Raw genomic sequence first — 23,721 nt, 5'->3', positions numbered from 1 at the left:
TGTTTTTGAAAAGTAAAGTTTCTTCAGTTGTGAGATTTCAGATAATGGCATCTTAGTATTGGGATCCCAAGCCAGTCATGGGCCCAATTTCATGGCTCTGCATCGGCGCTTACGGAAGCAGGGAATTCTGAGTGCTTACGGCAAGCGTCTCGGGTTAGCGGCGAATTTTGGCTTCTAAGCTTCTAGGCATTGTACGCTAGGCTAGCCGAGAAATTCGTATGCGGGGAATGGTGATCATATAAGCGCAGAATTCGGCGGTAAGCAGAGCCATGAAATTGGGCCCAATTGTAGTCACGCATACCATAATAGTTTGCTCATTGTCGTCGTTCCCTTTCACTGATGATGATAAAGTTTGCAATGGGGAGTGGGGGGGGGGGGGGGCAAGCGGGGGGCGAACATTTGAGGATGGGGCTATACGGCATCGAATAACTATTCATGCCCCCTATCTTATCAGGGGCAGGGGTGTGGGCGGGCAATGGTTCTGACTGGAACTCCGTCAGCCCCCCTGCCCCCTGTGCCCAATTTCATGAGCATCTTTAGCAGAACAATGTTATGGTTAGTAGAAATGAGCAGGATACAATCACAAATGGTACACTTGTGGGTTGGTATTATTGGCTGGTCTCTCTGCTGGTAGGCATAATTTGGTTGTGCTAAGCCTTTATGAAAATGATCCATTACGCCCGCACTGTGCACTTAACCGTTATTTTTTGCGAAGACCGGAACTCCAGACGCCATATTTGTTGACCTTTTTGCTCACAGACGGTTGTATAAATAATACAAATTTATGGGTTTGTAAGATAATAGGCCCAATAATATTTGCTATAAGATGGGTTCGATAATGACACGTCATTTATCAGCATTAGAGTTTAGCTTATCTTATAATGTAAAAACCATTATTAGGACCCCATCCATCCATCATTGAGACATTTTAGCTAATTGCATTGAATTCAGTAAATGCCAATTACAATAACGATGATAAAATTTCCTTCAATATTGATGTGTATAACAACAATCTCATTTCGGAATAATCAAACAATTGGCCTAATTGTCCAAGTCGTGCGCTGACTAGATATGTAATGACGATCCAAAAATGTATATTATAAGGCCTATTTCATATCTAATTTTGCCAATTCCAACAATGGGCTTTCGATTGTACATAGGCCTAAAGTAAAGGAAATACATTTTTTTTTCCTATAAAAAAATGCAGTTGTTCTGTTTTAAGCAATTTTCCCCCTCAAAATGTTTGCCATGCAGCCTATTCATAGCAACTATCTATTCCATATAGATAATTCTTTCTTTTGATGGGATTAGAGCATGCAGTTCTGACAATTTGTTCACTTGTTTTATTGCGCAACTGTTTCAGGTTGTTGTTTTGTTTGGTTTGGTTTGGTTTGGGGTAGGACTACAACCATTCAAGAAATCGTTTACTTTGGAAGGCGATGGTTTGAATAGAATATCCTCGAAATAAGAATGCAATTTAATTGGGAAACATCCCCCGCATGCATGCGAAAAGGTTTTGCGCCGATGACAGGAATGTTATGTGAGCCCCCATTTGCCATCCGCGTTAAAAAGCAACAAACTTGTTTATGTGGGTCTAAAAGTATCATTAAATTTAAAGCGCTTTTATTGTCTGCGAAAGGGACTAACATTTCAACAATTGTGTTGTGTTGACAAGTTTGTAAAAGTTCTTGTCATACAGATGAAAATTGGCGGAAGTTTGAATGCCGCAATCTTCTGCAGGTCAAATTCTGAAAGGAAACCACGAGTTTTGTTTTCTTAGTTGATTTTACACAATAGTTGCTCATAATTTCTTTTGGAGGGGCTTGAAGTAAGCAAACGGGCATGGTTATTGTGTTCAGTGCTGTTGAACATAATTGAGGCAGTTATGGCCCATAAATTGTTTATAGGTTATGCCTCGCCAAAGCCATCGTTACCAATAGGCATACACGCAGCTATTTAGTTTTGGCATATAAAAATCAGACTTGAAAAGGTGAACAACATTAATAATCCCATTTCATACAACTGAAGCAGATAAATATCCATAATAACTACAACTCGAATAAAAATAACTGGAATCATGAGACACAACCAATAAAATTTGATGGATGACTAAGTGCAAAACTATTACTTTTTTGCAAAAAAATATGAAAACAGAGCAATAAAACCGGAAGCATCTTTGCGAAAGCAGCACAGCGCCCTCACCCGCATATTTTGATCCCAGTTAGTTAAAAAAAAAAAAAAAAAGGCTCACCGCAACATTCAATTATCATTAATTTCTTTCCTTCACGCGCGACTCTGTGAATCGAGCGAGCAGCCGCAGACCGTGCGTGATGCCATTCCATAGGATGAAGTTGTAGAGAGTGGACCCAACGAACAAAATGTTGGTGATCTATTTGAGTAGGACGCTGCTGTGGATTTACTCAAAAAGATAAAACTCGGTTTAGCAATTTGATTTGTGAAGTCTACGCGAAAAGGCAGCAGAAAAATGCGGGAATAATACTGGTTTTCGACGACGTTCTGATGTGTTACGATGTGTCTGTGAGTCTCCGTAGAAGTTTTTCTCGCCTCTTTTTGTTTTGTTTTTGGTGCTAGTCCGGGGGTTGGTTGTTGCTGTAGAAGCAGGTGTGACGGATTTGCTGTGACAGCGTGGACTATTTTGGTTGAAACTTCAAGATGGGATTTTATTTGAGCGCAGACAAACTATGACTGGACGAAACTTCTGGCCACCCCCAATATAGTCTTCCATTTACATGCAGAAGTCATGTAATGAACGTAAGGCAAGTTGGAATTTAAAGATTTTTTTTTTTAAATAATGTGAAGTGTTTAAGTTTTTGTTTTATCTCGTTTCATTGTTTCATGATTCCTTTTCAAGCGTAAATTTGTTTCGGCCTATTTGGCTTACGGACGGAGGTGTGTATCTTAAGCGATGATCGGAAAACTGTTATTTTTTTACGACGCTAAACTGAACGTGAATGGGATTTGTTTCTGTTGGGATAGTCAGTTGTCTCAGTCGTCACTGGCAACAATTTCCCATTGAAATATTTCCATCGAAAGTGGTTACAAATTTGATCTTTTTCTCGGCAAGAGAAGTATACAACTTGTTGGCTGTTGGGCACACAGTGTATTCTCGACGTTGTCTCATTCAACGATCGTCGGTGAATTTAACAATATTTCTTGAAAAACTCGTTTGTAACTGAAAATAGGGCCTATTTATAAAAACCGTTTCACCACCCAAGGCCGTCAGTTTGTTTGGCATGTTATATTTCAACTTCAAATTCAACGAATTGATACCACCACATTATCTTTTACTTTTTGTGTGCGAACAAATGGCCCCATTCGCTTAATTAACAAAACATAAATAAAACTCTGAGTGTACACATCAAGTGTAGAAATTGTTCAATACAAGAGCAGTCATGCTCGCAACGCCTTGGCACTCCATTCGTTTTCTACCGGTTAGAAAGGGTCTAAACAGATAGGAGTGTTTTGAACGTGCTTTGCTTGTAGAGAGAGGAGCATTTTGTTTGGAAAGGCAGTGGACACTATTGGTAATTACTCAAAATAATTATCGTCATAAAACCTTTCTTGATTACGAGTAATGGGAGAGGTTGATGTATAAAACATTGTGAGAAACGGCTCCCTCTGAAGTTACGTGGTTTTCGAGAAAGAAGTAATTTTCCACGAATTTGATTTCGAGACCTCAAGTTTAGAAGTTGAAGTCTCGAAATCAAGCATCAGAAAGCACACAACTGTGTGTGTGACGAGGGTGTTTTTTCTTTCATTATTATCTCGCAACTTCGACGACCGATTGAGCTCAAATTTTCACAGGTTTGTTATTTTATGCATGTTGAGATACACAAACTGTGAAGACTAGTCTTTGACAATTACCAATAGTGTCCACTGTATGGACACTGGATACATAATCAGCCACTTCGTTAAATATTTTCTGAAGAGAAAAAGCATATCTTGACACAAGTTGCTGTGGTTTTTAAAATTTAAATATAGCCATAGCCCACTGTAGCCACAATTAATTTACTCCTCAATGCATTTCCAAAATAGCACAGACCCATTGTTTGGGGCAACTGCATGCCTTGTTTCTAACAATGGAATCGGACAATCGAGTCCAATGAAAAATAGGTTGTCATTAGAAATAATGGACAGGAAGTAAAAGAGAGAGGGTAAAAGAGACTCAAACAGTATAATCTAATCAAATATAAGTTGTGCCGTAAATTATTTCAATTTAGTTAAAATATGACGCATTTAGGATGTCAGGTTTTTTTTATACAAATTTAAACGGAATTGGAATGTACTGAGATTTGCTTGTCATTTGCTTCAACCACGTAAAACGCGAAATCACAGACAATGGTGAGATGTTTTTTTTTTCTCTTTTCGTTTTTCATTAAACTGTGATCAATTAGGCCTTATAAGTTGGTGCAATTATCACAGGTTGTTTGTTTGATGTGTTTGAACAAAACAATAGAGGGTGGTTTATTAATTTACTCTACTACTCTAGTTTGTGTAATACACCTTAAATATTGTGAAGTGCTTCTGGATTGGCGGTTAAATCTCTGCCAACGCCGATTGCTGTTATATGACATTATTTTGCTGCGTGGTGTGGAGTAACACAAACTATGTGCCCAACAAACTCGTGAAGAAATCGCTTGTAAAAACTGGAATGAAAACCAGGCAAAATGGTCACTTTGGCCATTCGAACAACGGCTAATAAAGACAACATGTGATGTTAATTAATTACTACCTTGTTTTCATAATTAAACCCTGATTAAGATGAGCCTTTATCTTGAACTAATGAGCTAGCAAAAGGAAACCAGAACGCACGAGTGGCGATGCCTTTGAACATGATGTCCTAACAAATTGATTAACAAAACGAACAATACACATGGCTGCAGTTAATTGGCCCAAGTCCCCGATTAATTTAAGCACGGCCATTTCACCAAACGAAAATAAACGGCCTAGCTTTGATGATCCTAGCCCCAGCGACTCTACATCCGCCGTGACGAGATATCTCGAACGGTTTGTGAATGACAGAAACAGTGGCGTAGATTGTGCATGGCGGTGTGTGGCTTGAAATAGATATCTTGCTCGAAGCAACGGATCATCAAGGGAGAAACGCTTCCCGTTTTGTCGTCTTATTGGCCTGCTCACGAGGATATTCTAAGCACAAATTATGACACCCACGTACAGGTGCATCGATGGGGAATTGTTATTTATTGTACAATCATTGTTCGGGCCATTGTTAGATTTTCAGCATTATTATAAAAGTAGCACATTGAGTTCACCTGGCTCTCTTACAAAACAAAAGCAAGACTGATATGGATCCATGACAACTGATTGTCAGCACATACAATAGCATGGTTTGAATGGCGTTCAGTGCATAAACCCGGTTGATCCATGCACGCAATAGGCTTACATTAATTTCTTGCATGGAATGAACGGATCATCCGTATATCCGTTTAGCTCAATGTTGAGGCCGCGGGATTCATTAAGGGTTCTGGGATTTCAGCGTATTTACGGTATAATACATGTAGATGTAGCGTGGGTTAGTAATGATTTGGTTCAAGGGAGAAATGGCTGTAAAATAGAACCGGGGAAAAGGAGATTCGTGTGTGATGAAAATGAAGATTCAACAGAAGTCCTCAAAATATTCATTCCATATGCTGTGTGAACATTAGACATGTTCATTTTGAAATCAAAGTGAACACTGATGGTTACATGGTTTGTCATTTCCCATCTGGGATAAAAACATAAACATTGGGCTTCTCTTATGTAGGCTAGTTGATTAAAAAAATGCAGTGGACACTATTGGTAATTACTCAAAATAACTATTAGCATAAACCTTACTTGGTAACGAGTAATGGGGAGAGGTTGATGGTATAAAAACATTGTGAGAAACGGCTTCCTCTGAAGGAACGTAGATTTCGTCTTTGACAACTATTACCAATTGTATCCAGTGTCTTTAAACATTTCGTTTTTTTATCACCCTCCTGACTGGTGACTCCTGACCGTTCACAAACTTTCTGCAAAAAGGGCACTCCCCAAACTAATGACCAACCACTTTGGCACATGGAACTTAAAGCACCTGCCCCGAGTGCTCAAACAAAGTGTTAAGTGTTTTAAGTGTTGGCGGGTTTGGAGTTCGGAAAGTATGTCCGCCTCGAGACGATACACATTTGGAACACTTAAGTGTTCACCTCTCCTAATGTAACAGCTGCATTGCGGGTCAAATGAATTTACAAATAAAATGCCCCAACCGAATGTTGCTGAGTTCGATTGATCCTGCTCCCAACATTGCACGTTGAGTGAGGAGGGGTCATTTGGTTGTCCCAGTAAGTCAGGCCACCAACAAAGCTTGATGGGCAAGCTCTCGCCTTATTTGACAATCTTAACCTTCGCCCGTTTTACAGGCCTAATCTATTTAAAAAAAATATACATACACAAAAACACCCCTGCCGTGGGACTAGAAAAAGCTTTTTACAACGAGTTATCTTAAAACTTTGGCGGGTAAATAGTCATAAAACTATACAGTGTTTGTCATTAGATAGCCAAAACACACTAACACTCCAAAAGACGTCATTAAATTTGAAGAGGGTGAAATGCTTGGTAGGATTGAGTTGTTGGATTCTTTATAAAACAGGGTGGGACCAAACATGTCTGCCAAACGCGAACGACGTCGTATACGAAAGCAACAATACCCTATTATCGTTCTTGACGGAAGACCTCCCGTACGCCGTGTTCAAAACGTACGGTATAGCACCTGCCGTAAAAGAACATATAATATGCTTTAGAGATACATTGTGGGCTTTCCCCAGGTGTTGTCCTATGATCCTTCTTTTTTGTGTACTTTTCCCTTATATAATGTATACTGGGCCAGCAATGTAACAATTCTTGTGTTTTTCCTCTCAGAAAATCCCCACAATGTATAGCTCTTGTACGCCCATTATTACCAAAGCAAGAAGACATTCTCTGAAGAATAAAATCTACCTGGCAAGTAGATACACACATGGTGTTGCCGCAAACCAAATATAATATACCTCAACATGCCATGACTAAAATCCCATATTACCTGTAATATCACACTATAATCGTATTGGGTGTAGGTAACTGGTAAAGGCATACACGTCCAGGGACCACTTGTCATTGAAGTGCCCGGCGTGTTTTCACATGTACTGTTGGTTCTGAAAAAGGGGTATTTATTTGTGAAAACGAGCCGGCATTGTTCAGACCTTGGACGCCGTAGGATTTGGCCCTCAAACCGTCGTCGATGGCATTGAAACACGCTCGGTCTCCATACATGAGTTTACCTTTTCCATTACATCGGTGGTAAATAACACTAATTACATGCATTGTCTGTCACAGCATGATGCGTGTAATGACCGTATATAAGGGTATCCCAAACAATGCTTTCATTCTGCTATGTGCATGGTTGTTCATTATTCTGGTGTGGTTATTATTACACTTGAAAAAAAACCCACTGTATTTCCACTACTGAAGGTCAGACGACGAGGTATATGCAATTGCGTGCATCTACCGGAGGGAAAACATAGGGCAACTCAAATAAGGCAAGTCTCGTGTCTGAGGCGAGGATTCGAACCGGGGTCCGAAGTGAAAGGTGCGGCGTGTACGGATCCATATAACGCCAGCTTAAACTACTTTCGAAAGTAATAGTTTACGAACTGTGCATAAAATAATAAAATCAAACTATTTTACTCAGATGATATTGATTATTTCAAGAATATTTGAGACATGGTGGTTTAGAATAGAACAATAAAACCTGTCATTAAAATGATTGGGACAAAGCGAATAGTGGTCACAGTGGGCAAGCTTGCTCACACCAGGCATCTTCGTCAAACTGACCCAAAACTGTGTCAACCTGGCGCAGAATCCCAGTCAAAATCACCAGTTGTAACTAATTTCCGAGTCAGGCAAAAATGGGTGTGGCCAAAAGGGGCCCAGAATTCGGGTTGGTTATAGCCTTAGGGGGTTTAGTGTAGCCTACGTCACAAATAGCTTCAATTTCGCCGTGTTTTTGCGGGAATACAAGACAAATTGAAGACCATGCATGTTTATTTGTCTGCAGAGTTGCGATCAAATGAATACATAGTACCGTGCAGTTATCTAACCAGTTGTTTTATTAATTGTATATAGGTGAAGGTCATGACAGGCCTATAGGTGTGAGCTTGCATCTAAACACACACGAGACAATTTACAGGCAACCGGTTTAATGCAAAAGAAGAATAGTGCATCACATTTACATTTCCATGGGGATAGTTAAACATTCAGGAAAAATGTTCCAGTAATCCACTGAAGTGTTCCGTTTTCTTTCAGGACAATTTACTTGTCGGTGAATCAATATTATATGTTTATTGACCGAACCAACAGCGGACGAGCCGCCAATTACAGGAAAAGATAAAATGTAAACGGGGGAACTTCAGACAGAAATCATGTCACAGAATGCTCACTATACCAATACCATTTGTATTCATTTTTTGACTAGAAATAACACACCTTTTTGGGGTCATCACCAAAGTAAATGACCCTTAAAGGGCCACACGCCCAATTCATATAACTCACCAGACTATAGTCTACGTGGCTGGCGTTGATTTAATTAATTGTTCTTCATCGCCGACGCGAAAATGACAGCGTTTACAAAACGAGCGTTCCACAGACATAATCATTTATTCAACATGTCCTACTAAGAAAACATAACACAGAGCCTTTCATTATGAAAATTGTCCTCGTCTACGTTGGAACGAATGGAGTCAAGTTGAGTACTTTGCTAGCTTGATACGTCACACAAAGGCGTCGATGGGAACCACAGTGTTCGATTCTGATAAATTGAGTAGGCCATAATACACTAAATATTTAAACTTGGTGCTGAGATCACTGTCTTGATTAACGATGGTACTCTACAGAACCCAGTCGTCTTGCGACATGTTTCCTGTCTCTTGGTCAAGTCTCTTTCGATTGGTGAACTCTTCTTATCATCAACTTCGCCTTTATACCCATAACGTTTATTATTCTTTGATGAGCACTAGTTTTTATTTAAAGACCTGGACACTATTGGTAATTGTCAAAGACTAGTCTTCTCACTTGGTGTATCTCAACATATGCATAAAATAACAAACCTGTGAAAATTTGAGCTCAATTGGTCGTCGAAATTGCGAGATAAATAATGAAAGAAAAAACTACTTTGTCACACTAAGTTGTGTGCGTTTAGCTTTTTTAGATGGTTGATTTCGAGACCTCAAATTCTAAATCTGAGGTCTCGAAATCAAATTCGTGGAAAATAACTTCTTTCTCGAAAACTATGGCACTTCAGAGGGAGCCGTTTCTCACAATGTTTTATACTATCAACCTCTCCCCATTACTCGTCATCAAGTAAGGGTTTATGCTAATAATTATTTTGAGAAATTACCAATGGTGTCCACTGCCTTTAACGAAGAATCTGGGTGGCAGTATCAGCGTCGTGAATTCAAAGAACACCTAGTGGGACAGTAGATAGTTTTGCCATTGAAGTAAAAAATGTAACACATATAATGGTCGGGTTTGAACTTAAATATTGATTTCTAATCTGAAAGTTAGTTGGTATTGCACCATTTGATATACGGAGCATTTCTGTGTGAAATATTCCTACTCATGCGGCAACACTTTGCGCTACTTTACTTTGTGCAAACAGGTTAATGTAGAAACTGGCACAATAGTTTTGATCTGCCCACTCAAATCCCTGAAAGAAATAAGATATGACATTCAATAAATTCTTTAAGTTTTATCATCCACAGTTGTTTTCACATTATTTTGATGTGTTCATAAGATTGGAATGTGTCGGGGGTTTTTCAAGGAAGTTGTGCTAGCAATTTGCCATACTTCTAAATACAGCGTTATTTTACAGCATACAAATCGTTGCAAAGTATACGCTTGGTTTTACACAATAGAAGGCAAATACAACCAATTTTTTTCCAAAGACGATCATGTTTGAGTGCCATTCATGTTTTGTATTAAGTACACGACCCTTCGCTCAGTGAAGTGTGTTTACCCCGACACTAGAATTGTATTTGTGTTGATTTTAGAGGGCTATGAACCGCCACTTATTTGTATTACCTGGACTTTATAAGGCACATTGTATTATTTATATTTTTAATATTAAAACAAGATAATAATATTGTAATAGGTGGCTGTTTATAAATGCATGACTAGGCTCCTATCCGCTGAATTGAAATGTGTGCAGAATAATCAACTAAATACAGCAGTTAGACGTGGTAATAATTACAATTTATGCCTAAATCATTGAAGAGGCTGGCCTGATATTTCACGGAGTCAAACTGAAGCGTTTGCCTCCATGCCCCCTGGTCGTTGCCTTGGTGCCCTTGAAATGCTCCAGTAAAAATCCGCGTAGCAAATTGGCGCACCTTCACCCACTGTTTATGCGGGCGCACTATGGGTGACACTATGTGAAACCATCTTTGCTCTACGCTGAAACTGTGTTTCGGTCGTGCCCAACATACCGAATATACTTGCTTGATTCAATTACATTCTAAAAAAACTTATGGGTGAAGAATTACACTGCATCCTTGGCCGTCGATTTCACCAAACTCTTCCTAACTTAGGACTAATCTTAGGACTTTGGACGAGTTGAGTCCCGCATCCAAATACGTAGGACGCATTGAACCCGTCCTAAGTTAGGACGGGTTACTCGTCCTAACTCGAGTTAGGATTAATCCTAGAGTTTCGTGAAATCGGCTGCAGGAGTCTTGGTCAAGTCTGACCCGAGAATCTTGGGCGTGCGAGGCGTCTACAAAGCCCTTTAAAATGGATGGATTTGTGTCTCGCAAAGAAGGGTTCTAGTTCAGAAAGATGTATTTGAGATGTCTGCCGACGTGATCAGAATATTAATTTGGGTTTCCCCATCTAGGCATTCACCGATGTATGATCAAAATACCGATGAATATGATCAGAACCAAAGAATTTACAGTTTAGAACTGAAATCGGTCAATCAGAATGTTGGCATTAATATTATCGCAAACAGTTGAGTAACGCCATTAAGTTTGTTTAGACATTATACGTTATGTGTAGTGTCAATTTCATCTCATAACTTGTTTGATTTTTTGTCGGCCCTATTTTTGTTGACTTTTATACTTCGCAATTTCGGACAAACACACCGTACTGCTCTGGGATGTACTGTAATAATACAATATATAATCAGTAATCTTCCAGATTGAAATTTTCCCAATAACTCAATGTTTGTATTTGACTATAATAATACTGTACACATTGTACATGGATCGCAAGCCGATTATAGACTTCATTATTAGTGTTCATTGGCCTACAATAATACCCGTGTTATAGTGCGTTAGGTTATTGGTTTTTGGAAGAGCATTATTCATTCCCAATGAACATACACCCTAGGCCTACATATGAGATCAACGCAGCTGGGAAATGTCACCAACTTAAAGACACTGGACACTATTAGAAATTGTCAAAGACCAGTCCTCTCACTTGGTGTATCTCAACATATGCATAAAGTAACAAACCTGTAACAAATTTGAGCTCAATTGGTCATCGAAATTGCGAGATAATAATTAAAAAAAAAAAACCTTTGTCACACGAAGTTGTGTTTTTTAAGTGCTTGATTTCGAGACCTCAAGTTATAAATCTGAGGTCTCGAAATCAAATTCGTGAAACATTACTTCTTTCTCGAAAACTACTCCACTTCAGAGGGAGCCGTTTCTCACAATGTTTTATACTACCAACCTCTCCCCATTACTCGTTACCAAGTAAGGTTTTGTGCTAATAATTATTTTGAGTAATTACCAATAGTGTCCACTGCCTTTAAACCATTTTTGCTAATGTGGTGACCGATAGATTGCATGCTCCACCCGAGAATGAAACTCGTGTAATGTTGTCAGAGACCAGTATCTACCAAAAAATACATAAAATAACAAACATTCGAAATTTTAAGGCAGTGGACACTATTGGTAGTTACTCAAAACAATTATTAACACAAAACCTGACTTGGTAACGAGTAATGGGAAGAGGTTAATGGTATAAAACATTGTAAGAAACAGCTCCCTCTGAAGTAACGTACTTTCCGAGAGAGAAGTATAAGTTTTCATCGAATTTGATTTCGAGACCTCAGATTTAGAATTTCAGGTCTCGAAATCAAGCATCTGAATGCGCACAACTTCTTGTGACAAAGGTGTGTTTTCTTTCAATAATATCTCACAACTTCGATGACCGATTGAGCTCAAATTTTCACAGGTTTGTTATTTTATAAGTTGAGATATAGCAAGTGAGAAGACTGGTCTTTGACAATTACCAATAGTGTACAGTGTCTCTAAGCTCAATCGGCTGTCAGAGTCATGAAAAAATTGAGCTAGAGAAACCAAAACTTACTGTTTTATTCAATTCTGAAAAACTATTTCAGCACTCGTTTTTTATGGAAAGTGTTCCACCAAAACATCTTCAAACAAAACCCTCTTCATTTTGTGCAAATCTGTGAATTTTCAGTCGTACCAATATGTTGTGCAAGCCCTTTCACTCAAAAAAACTTCCAGGTCAGAATGACCCGGGCCCCATCGGGCCTGAACAATTTTGTGAGTCAGCGTGACCCGGAATATTTGTACAGATGACACCGAAATGGGTTACACTGACGCAGATATATTTTTCATGGTCAGTCTGACCCAAAATGGGTCAAGCACCTGGAACCCGGGTCAATTCTGACCGAGTGTACACGGTTATCAAAGTGTCTACCCTTGATTATCACTGTACGGCGATATTTAGCATTATTACATTTCGGTAATATCCCAGTTGTTATACAGACTCTTGATTGGAGATGCCTTCCCGTTTCATTAATCCATCTCAGACCTTTCCCCCACGTTACAGAAAACACGTGCTGTATTGTATCGATCCCCGTGTAATAATCGTTATCCAAGTTGCGTGGAAATATTGATTCGAGGTTGAAAATGTTCATATTTTTTTTCATTGTGAAAAATATATACGAGTAACCTAGATTGGCTGGTAAGTTTATGTAGGTTAGTCATGTTGAAATTGCTTTTCGATTTTCGTGACGTGTGTGAACACCATTTTGGAGAAAGGTTGATACTGTGTTTCATAATTATACCGGGCCCAAGTATAGGTATTTTTTTAACAAACGCATTGAGCTTGGGCTTTGTGATTAGGCTCCGTTTTTTTTTAAATGACATAGGACGACGTTATCTTGAAATGCATTGTCTCGGATCTCAGGATGCTGATCTTCTTAACACAACGTACCTGGGTTCTTGACATCTTCAGGATCATCCCAAGATGAATTAGCTCTGGTTCGACACGTATGTTCTGGAGGTCGACAACCCGAGATAATCTATCTTTGTTTTTAACAACTTTCATTTCAAGATGTCCACATCCTTAGATCGGAAAGACGACATCACTTTAGAATGTCGCATCCCGAAAAAAAATATTCTCGGGATGTCGTCATTATTCGTTTATGATGTCATCATCTTGCAGTAAATTACCTCCGGATCACAGTATACCGGATGCTACTTCCAGAGCTCCGTATAATTCTTATTTAAGGCAGTGGACACTATTGGTAATTAATCAAAAATAATTATTAGCATAAAACCTTATTTGGTGACGAGTAATGGGGAGAGGTTGATAGTTTAAAACATTGTGAGAAACGGCTCCCTCTGAAGTGACATAGAAAGAAGGAATTTTCGAGACCTCAGATTTAGAATTTGAGGTCTCGAAATCAACCATATAAAAGCACACAACTTCGTGTGACATGGGTATTTTTTCTTTCATTATTATCTCGCAACGTCGACGACTTGAGCTCAAATCTTTACAGGTTTGTTATTTTATGCATAATATGTTGAGATACACCAAGTGAAAAGACTAGTCTATGACGATTACCAATAGTGTCCACTGCCTTTAAGATGAACCTTTAAGCCTCGTTTGAAAAATTACTCACACCTCCCAAATGGTCCAGTATAAATGGCGCCAAGATTTGGTTAATATTTGGCCTGCATGCAGACAGACTATTCAAAGTAAAGTTCAAGTATGTTCTGTACAAATGACGTCATCTCCTTTCCGGTGACGTTGGATTTTATTTGCATGATAAATAGGCCCAAGTCTTCTACAATATTGGGGAAATAATTGTCTGCAGCGTGGCAACTTCCAGGGGGGATGTAAATTAGATTCTCGTGGGGCATGGGAAGGGCCTGTATTGGATTCACCTGCATCAGAATCAACATCGTTCTCAAAAAAGTGTGTGTGTGGAATGTATGTCATTGCTGTCATGTCCTTGACACAAAATGTTAGTGGCAGAATGATTCAATATACAGTATAATATGCAGACTTCGTAATCAGTTACCTGTACCAGCGTGGTTCAACCCTCATGGGTGATATTATATAGGCACTCAGGTCTGATATTTCACGGGGGCAACGAATGCAATTGCCTCCATGCCCCGATTGCCTTGGTGCCCTTGAAATGCTCCATTAGAAATGTACAATTTCCTCATAGGTGCCCTTTACCAAGGGGAAAATGCCTTGGTGCCCTTGTCCTTTCAAAACGACGCATACAGGCCTGGACTTTTATCAAAAGGGAGAATTCGCCCACGTTTTTCCTCGTCAGTGGGATCACGTGATTCAGTTTCAGAGTCAGTCATGTGACCATTTTCTTCAAACACAACAAGACAATTGAACTGAAAACCATGCACATCTTTCCTTGATATCTTTCCTTTATACTTGTTTTCAGTATGTCTGCGGTTTGAATTACCAGATCAGAATGAGTTACTGCACTCCATGGTTATCCGTGGGCATAATCTGATTGCTTTACTTTGTGTGGTTTACAATTTCTTCTCGAAACGTCTCAAGTTGTTGTGCCACTAGTTTCTTTGCAGACAACAACTCAATAAGAGAGTCAATTACACGGTCATATACCGCAAAAAACTACTCTAGCTTGTTGCATGTTGTATTTCCTACCACGCAAAGTTTCAAATTCTACTTATCTGTTTTCTTCGAATGAATACTATAGAATCAACAGCATGTTAGCTAATGGGGGAGAGGGTACTAGACTTGTGTACTTCAAATGTTTGTCGCTGTGACACGTAACGGCTCTCACGCGACCTTATTCTCGCGAGACTGCTGCTACAGCGAGACTTGACAACAGTCTCACGAGAGCAGCATACTCTGGATACTTTAACGACTTGTCCACACACACGTCTAGGGTGAGGGGAGATTGTTACTTTAGTAGATAGTTATTTACGTATTTAATTGTTTATATCTTTCAATTGTTATCCTATTTTAATTTATTTAACTTGAATTTTTTTTCTGTTTTGTTTAAGGTAGTTATTTATTTATTTATTTATTTATTTATTTATTTATTTATTTATTTATTTATTTATTTAATTACTAATTATGGGTGTGAACATGTCAAAGTTGTCACACAAGACACAATTACCCTAACGCAGAAGCCGAGTCAAACCCAACCTCGTTTAATCCGGGTCAGTCTGACCCACAAAAGAGTCAGGTCCATATGACCCAGTGACCCGGGAGTTTTTATAGTGCAATTTTATCTTATTTTCTGTTCATTTTAAAGTTTGTACTGACCATTCAGAGGTGTTTAGATGTGTCATCAAAAAAAAAATTACGAGGAAGTTAAAAAATATACACATATAGGCCTACACTGGTATTGACAGTCATAACAAATTGCAACTAGACGGCTCTGCTTTCAATGGTTTGGTAGCATTGGCTAAGTTGAATGAAAAACGGGGGAAGGTAAGGCAATTTTGCATTCAATAGTGGCAGATTGGTGCTGCAGACGTTTTCAAAAGAAGTTGACATTGTGTATTTACTCTGCAAACCGATCATCCGTGAAAAAAAAGGGTTAGGGTTTCTCCCGGAACACAAAAACCCAACAGACGGAATTTATAAAAGACGTAGTACTAGATTGATAACTGCCACATAAACAATTGTATCAGATTCTAGCTATAAGCGCTCATATAAAAAATACGTCTGACTTGATGTCCACCAAAAGCCCAATAATAATATCCACATGCACCATGAACCATAATTCGCTGTACACTATAAACTGGACCACCAAACTTTACAATTCCAGTGAATCGCTTATAAGGCAGAAATAGATTGGTAGCTGATCTCAAAATTATTGAAAACAAAACGTACTTGGTGAAGCACTGCGGCTATTGATCGTATCGTCTCCTTGAGAAAATATTTCCTTCGAAATAATATGGTTTTGATAATATGTTCAGCAAACAATTTTGAATATGTATGGAAAATGATTCGTGCAAGAAGCGTTGCTCAGACTTCTGATGGTTGGTGTTCGCGAATGATGTGGCCACGGATGAGTTTGTGACCCGCTGTTACTTCGCCAAACGTGGATGGATTCGACGTCCTTTCAAAAATAACATGACAGTCTTTTATGGGTTTTTTTTTAAGCAAGAGACACTTAAACGTTCACATGTGATTTGTATTGTATTTGTCTTGAAAGTTGCGCATATTAATAAGAGCTACGTTTACAAAACCAATCTGTGACACTATCTTTTAACCTAAATCCGAGGATGCCGCTCTTTTAATAAAACCTTAAGAAATCAGTTATTCGCACAATTATCTTAAATTGATAACTTCATATGCTCACCACTTTAAAAAAAAAATGAATCTGAAAAACTCCCACAATATGTTTGACGTTGCGGAACCTCCATTGAGAGTAAAGCCCGATGTCGTGAACCATATTATCACTGAGTGGCAAGGTACTTTATTTAATTCACGCCACATAGACCCTTTATTGCCTACCGAAGCGTCAATTCACGAAGTGACTGGATACCAACCACCCACATCCAACCCCTTCACTTTCAGTCATATTTGGTAAACCTTAAAGTTCGAGTGCCACATTTCGAAAGAGGGTCACGGCGTGCTGCTGTGACGACATCAATCCTTGCTATTATATGGATCAACCAAAACCCAAGTGCGTATAGTCTGTCGCTAAACTCCGAAATCCATGTATAGGTGAATGTAGAATGCATGAGGCGAATGTTGTCGGTGCTCCTGGCCAAGTGACGAATGTTTTTGGTGCTCGTGGCTACCATTGGTAAACTAGTGCACTCACCACTTCTCTATGCACATACAGTCCTCGTCTAGATCTGCCCAAGAGTGACGACACAGTTGGGGCATGTTCGTAATTGGGCGCCCACAGTTCATTAGCCCGGTTCATACTTCCTGTGAATGAAAATGCGATACGAGTTTTTGACGTCACAAATTCGTAAGGAATAATTTGCAACAGTTGAAATGTGCTCAACTCCTGTGAAACATTCGCAGCGAAAACGGGGCTTTGATGTCAAAATTCGTACTGCATTATGAACCGGGCTGTACTCTCTTTATTTCGTAAAGTTTCCAGTGCTGATGTTTACTCGTGTTTTTCTCTCGTTTACAGCTACAGTGATTGACCATGACTGCTTACGACGAGATCGCATCATGGACAACATCAGCTGCAGGAGGTACCGTATCTTCAGAGAATTTCACGGCGGAACTCACGGGTAACAACACGGGTGCTGATCCACGCCCCCCGTTCGGGACCCATCCGCTATGGGCGGCAATACTCATCATCATAGTCGCGGGCTGTTTGAGTGTGTTCACCGTCAGCGCAAATCTGATGGTGTGGATTTCATTTTTTATGGATAAACAACTTCAGGTCATCAACAATTACTTTCTGTTGAGTTTAGCGGTAGCTGATGTGATCCTTGGAGCTATATCGATACCACTATACACTGTGTACCTACTCCAGGGCGAGTGGAGATTGGGACCAGTCGTCTGTGATATATGGCTCTCTATTGACTACGCTGCATCCAATGCCTCTGTTATGAACCTATGCATTATTTGTTTTGATAGATACTTATCCATAACCCGTCCACTGACATATCGGGCAAACCGGACACCGAGGAAAGTCAAGTTTATGATCTCCGCCGCCTGGGGCGTCTCGCTTGTGATATGGGTGCCGCTCATCATCGGCTGGCAATTCTTCGTCGGCCAGAGAAACATAGGAGAAGGCTATTGCGCAATCCAGTTCCTCACCGATGAGATCATTCTTAACATCATTACCATCGTCATAGCGTTCTACGTCCCGGTGTCTCTCATGTGCGTGCTGTATTATCGAATTTGGCGCGAAACTGAAAAGCGCGCCCGGGAACTAGGAAATTTACAGGCAGGTGGGAGGGACACGAACACGTCCAAGCACCTGCTGTCATCAGACGAAGGAAATGAACACCCTGAGAAGAGCCACCGGTGTGCCGCGTTAAAGGCGCGCTTACTGTGTTGTGTGATATCGGATATATACGACGACGAACTTGAGGAGAGCAGTGATATAGCCTCGACCATGCCGGCGACCACAACCAACAGCCACCACCACGTCCCATCGGGTAAGTCTCGCTCCAATCACAACCATGTTCACAGTGCCTCCTCCAAGCCTTCCTCCCCTAGTCTTTCCCCGGAGACACGGCCCAAACGGGCCGGCCGCGTCACACCGGAGAGTCCCGTGAGCGACGCGGACAAAAGCTTCGCTGCCTCGTTGTATACGATTCTCATCAAACTGCCCGGCGAGAACGGCGTTACCCCCGGCAGTGATCAGCCGAAAATTACGCTGATCGAGGGTGAGCCGATAAATGACACGTGTGCAGCGTTGTTGCAGGACCAGGACGGCACCCATCTCGTTACCCCACACAAACAACAACATGTGTGCCACCGCGAGCGAGCAGGCTCAACGACAAGTATCCAAAGCGGAAAGAATAAACCTCTAACAATCAGTACGATATCCATGGTCAACAAGATGGCCGCTCGAGCCAAGACCAATGTTGTCAAGAGGAAAAAATCGGCTCTGATACGAGAGAAAAAGGCGGCGAGGACTCTGTGCGCCATATTATCAGTATTCATAATCACGTGGACCCCGTACAGTATTCTGGTGCTGGCCACGTATGGACAGAACCTTGAAGAGCAGCCCGTGTTGCAGAAAATGTTTGATATCGCCTACTGGCTGTGCTATTTAAACAGTACGGCCAATCCCATCTGCTACGCCCTGTGCAATGCTAACTTCCGCAGATCGTTCATACGCATACTGCACTGTCAATGGAAGCCAAAGAGACCAAATGCCCACAGAACAGTTCACCAAACAAACTCCTCAACCAGACGTTAAAAGTTTCCCCTTTTTACAACAAGAGCTGAATTTGTGAACAGAACCGATTTTGTTTTGTTTGTTCGGATTTTGTTTCTGCCCTTCTGTGAAGGGCTGAACTTCGTGTATGTGCTAACTGTGTCGTGGATAGCGACGCTCGTGGAATATGACGGTGTTATTTGCGTATTTGCTGTCGTTGGGGGAAGGAAAAAAGCTTCCTTGAAAACAACTCATATTTGGAAAAAGGGCATCTCACCTTATTAGGAATTATAGTACACTTAAAAGGCACTGGACACCATTGGTAATCACTGTTAGCATAAAAAGTTACTTGTTAACGATCAATTGAGAGCTGTTGGTAGTATAAAACATTGTAAGAAACGGCTCCCTCTGAAGTAACGTAGTTTTCGAGAAAGAAGTAATTTTCCACTTAAATATTTACATTTATTTCGAGACCTAATGATTTTGAGGTTATCTCGCAACTTCGATATCGAGTTCAATTTTTCACAGGTTTGTTATTTTATGCATGTGTTGAGATACACCAAGTGAGAAGACTGGTCTTTGACAATTAACAAAGGTGTCCATTGTCTTTAACCTCGTGGATCCTTGGCATATTGGCTGCTTGAAGGCATCTTACGAGACAAATAAGTTTTCACTTGAGGTAAAAAATGGCCGCTTCACTTGATGTTACAGTTTCATGTTGGAAAATGAGCCTTGCTCCCTGCCCCGTCGGTGTACAGAGCAGGGCCTAAGGGACAAAGGGAACAGCCTAAAGTCCCACAAACTTACGGCGTTATCACAAGAGGTCAGAAATAAGATTCTAAAAAGTGATTTGAAAACAAAAACATCGTCTTATACCAGGTAGGCCTATCGTAATAAAATATGCAATATCCTGATCCATTCTGCTTTGCCATGTGGAATGGATTATTTAATGCAAATGGATCAATTTGTATCAATGTCCTCAAAGTACTATTGTATAGATAACGTAGAAACAAAAGAACCCCCTGTCTGTCCAAAAGCGGTATACGGTAGAGCAAACAAAATGCCAGATTTTCATCTATTAACTAGTTGTACTTTTTGTTTCTATGCACGCTTTAATGAGAACATGTAAAACTCTGGTATAAAATAACAGACTTGTAGCTGCATTAATGCTTTAGTATCAATAGTATAGATGCATAACCCCTGTAACTTTCAGCTTTTGATTAGAGGAAACACAAACAGGGGTGCATTTAACATTTCTTCGGTCGTATAGAAAATAACAAAGATTATACATCCCTTGCATGACGTCACAGGCTCAAACAGCGCCCTCACGGAGGTCAGAGTCGACCTTTCTTTTTATAAACACGCATGCGCGTTGCTTGTGTTTGGCACCACAAGTGCCTGTGCAAGGGGTCTACAAGACATGAAGACAAGACATGTCCCATGTCTTCATGTCTTCATCCGCAAGGAGGATAAATACAGGTACATGGATGTAGGTGGAAGGTGCTTATGATCGGGGATTGACCTAGGTTAGAGGCCACACTCTGGCGTAATTCCAGAGCCTCGAAGTGTGACGTCAGATGTTCGAAACTAAATTTTTGCCAACCAAAATTGGAAAACTATAATGAAAAGCCATAAATGCAAAACAAAATGGCCTTGACCACAGTTTGTAACAATGTCACACATAATATTCAAAAACAGTGTTTAATTTGTTGGAGGTATTTTATGTCATGGAAAGTTTGCAGAAATTGAATTAGATCACAACATCGGTTCCATTTAATGTTTTGCTGACATTCGGCCGTCCATGCTAACATGCGCGATTTTAATAGAATCTTGCTTCTATCCCATTCATTCAGTTTAACCGAACGAGTCTTGAAGAAGAAAGAAGGTCTTGTCTCCTTTGAAATAAGAGTATAAGGGCCGTAACAATAGTAATATTTACACAAGAACATGACCATTATGGCGACATAGTTACATGACATTCTGTAGATCTCTTAGTGGGGACCTACATGAGAGTACTACATTATTATTTTAAAATATCAACGAACAACACCAAACTTTTGTACCATTTTGCAAAAGAAAGTCTGGATCAAATTCAAATTGTTTGGGTAAATCTTCCAAATGATACGCGGGAAACATGGTTTAGTTTTAAAGTCGCAGGCATGGAGCAAAACACTCCATGTCTCAAATTATGCTCACAAGAATAAAGTTCACCAGTCAAAATACCATTTCACATGTACAATTTGTGCCTGGTATCTTGGTTATCTATGCTTTTCACAAAATCGTTAGTTAACATTATCTGAATACTAATTTTGGTTTTACCCATGTACACCGATGTGTGTTAGCACTGTATACTTTCATGCTCTGTGAAATCACAGGCATATTTATCCGGATGGGATTCGCACCCACAACCTTTGCAATTTGAGAGCAGTGTCTTACCAACTGTAGACCACAGATATTGACCGGTAGCTATGAGGCAGTTCGAATTCTATAGCATCGGGTACCGTAACGATTTAATAGTTGGCTATCGATTTTGTTCAATAATATCAGCTCCATGAACTCGACCCTGGATGGTCTACTGGTAAAAGACATCTGCTCTAGTCTAGTTGATTGTGTTTGTGAATTTCGTTCTCATGAGGTTCAAAGAGCACTCGGTTTGCAGTGTTTATTATGCTTTGGTGCAGGGGCAAAACTAAGTTATACAGAATCTCACTTATCTTGGTTTAAACTGGTAGAGGAAATCTACCTTTTCATCGTGCAACGCTGTATAGATCTGCAGCTCTCTTTTAAAAACACACCAACGTGGCAAAGTGACTTTGCACAAACTGTTCCCACGGTAGTTGCAAAATGCAATTTGAAAACAACCGATCAATCGATACATGCATGTATTGATGAACTGCAAATCTGCGTCACGAACTGCATATGCAATGCAAAGTATGTGGGGAATGCGGGGAATTCAGCAACTGCCATTAGGAAGACGTCTGGGTTACTTGATTCTAGGGCACCAGACTGAACTGTTTACCATGTTATTCATTTTTGTAAGAATGCAGAAGAAATAGTTTGTAAAGTACCAAAGGCCATTCTGTTTTTCAGTTGTTGATTATCAATTAATCAAATATTTTATGTTTCAAATACCTTTGGATATTTACTATAATTGTTATCTCGTGCAAGAAGAAAAAACGTTTCGTTCTTTCCTCTGTCTACCTTTTCCTTTCTCTTTGCTTCTGTTTTATAACTATTTATTTATTTTTTACAAAATGTTTTAAAAAGTTTATGTAAAGTAGTAAATAATATATGGTTTGCATGTAAATAAAGAACTAATAACCTGTTCATATAGAGTGGCATGCATATACTTGACCTGTGAACTTTGACCTGTGAACTTTGATGTCAAAGACATTTCATGCACGCGTAATGCACAGAGTCAAAACAGAGTCTATAGGTTATGGAGATTGTACAAGAAATACAAAGAATATATGATAAATGGTTAGATACACTCTGTTGATACATACTGAATTGTACACGATTATAAATAAAATACATTTTAAACATATTCTATGAAGTACGGTTTCAGTTTCTTTTGTATATTTTTAGATATTAAAGGCAGTGTACACTATTGGTAATTGTAAAAGACCAGTCTTCTCAACTTGGTATATCTCAACATATGCATAGAGTAACAAACCTGTGAAAATTTGAGCTCGATTGGTCGTCGGAGTTGCGAGATAACTATGAAAAAATAATACCTTTGTCACACGAAGTTGTGTGCTTTCAGATGCTTGATTTCAAGACCTCAAATTCTAAACTTGATGTCTCGAAATCAAATTCGTGGAAAATTGCTTCTTTCTCGAAAACTACGTAACTTCAAAGGGAGCCGTTTCTCACAATGTTTTATACCATCAACCTCTCCCCATTACTTTTCACCAAGTGAGGTTTTATGCCGATGATTATTTTTTAGTAATAACCAATAGTGTCCACTGCCTTTAAAGCCACACAGTTTAAGCAAATACATGTTTTCTGCCCGAGGTGTCGAGGGAGACCTGGAACGAAGTTGTACAAAAGAACAACAGTGAGGATATCGAGTCCGGAGACCCAACCAGACTAAAGAATAACAGTGGAATAGTGATATAAATAGAGGTATCTTGATCTCTTTTCTTAAAAGAGGCAATGGACACTATTATTAGCATAAAACCTCTCTTGGTAACGAGTAATGGAAAGAGGTTGATAGTATAAAACATTGTAAGAAACGGCTCCCTCTGAAGTGACATAGTTTTTGAGAAAGAAGTGATTTTCCACGCATTTGATTTCGAGACCTCAAGTTTAGAATTTGAGGTCTCGAAATCAAGCATCTGAAAGCACACAACCTTGTGTGACAAGGGTGTTTTTTTCTTTCATAGTTATTTCGGAACTCCGACGACCAATCGAGCTAAACAAAATTACAGGTTTGTTATTTTATGCATATGTTGAGATACACCAAGTGAGAAGACTGGTCTTTGACAATTACCATTAGTGTCCATGTGTCTTTAATAGAGATTTCTATTCGACTAAGAGATATCTGTGTTTTACTAATA

The 23,721-nt window shown here is 39.6% G+C and overlaps 1 protein-coding gene across 1 annotated transcript; it reads left to right on the top strand.

Annotated features, from left to right (window-relative positions):
- Window positions 1–2,356: 2,356 nt before the first annotated feature.
- Window positions 2,357–22,706, top strand: LOC139937001 (muscarinic acetylcholine receptor M1-like). Its single transcript, XM_071931927.1, has 2 exons — window positions 2,357–2,777; window positions 17,450–22,706. Exon 2 carries the CDS (start codon window positions 17,465–17,467, stop codon window positions 19,199–19,201), a length of 1,737 nt encoding a protein of 578 aa, XP_071788028.1. The 5' UTR covers window positions 2,357–2,777; window positions 17,450–17,464; the 3' UTR covers window positions 19,202–22,706.
- Window positions 22,707–23,721: the final 1,015 nt, after the last annotated feature.

This window comes from Asterias amurensis, chromosome 1 (genome assembly GCF_032118995.1).
Source record: "Asterias amurensis chromosome 1, ASM3211899v1".
In the NCBI taxonomy this organism is placed as follows: Eukaryota; Metazoa; Echinodermata; class Asteroidea; order Forcipulatida; family Asteriidae; genus Asterias; species Asterias amurensis.
The sequence above is the reverse complement of the archived record's forward strand: the minus strand, read 5'-3'. Positions and strand labels throughout refer to the sequence as shown.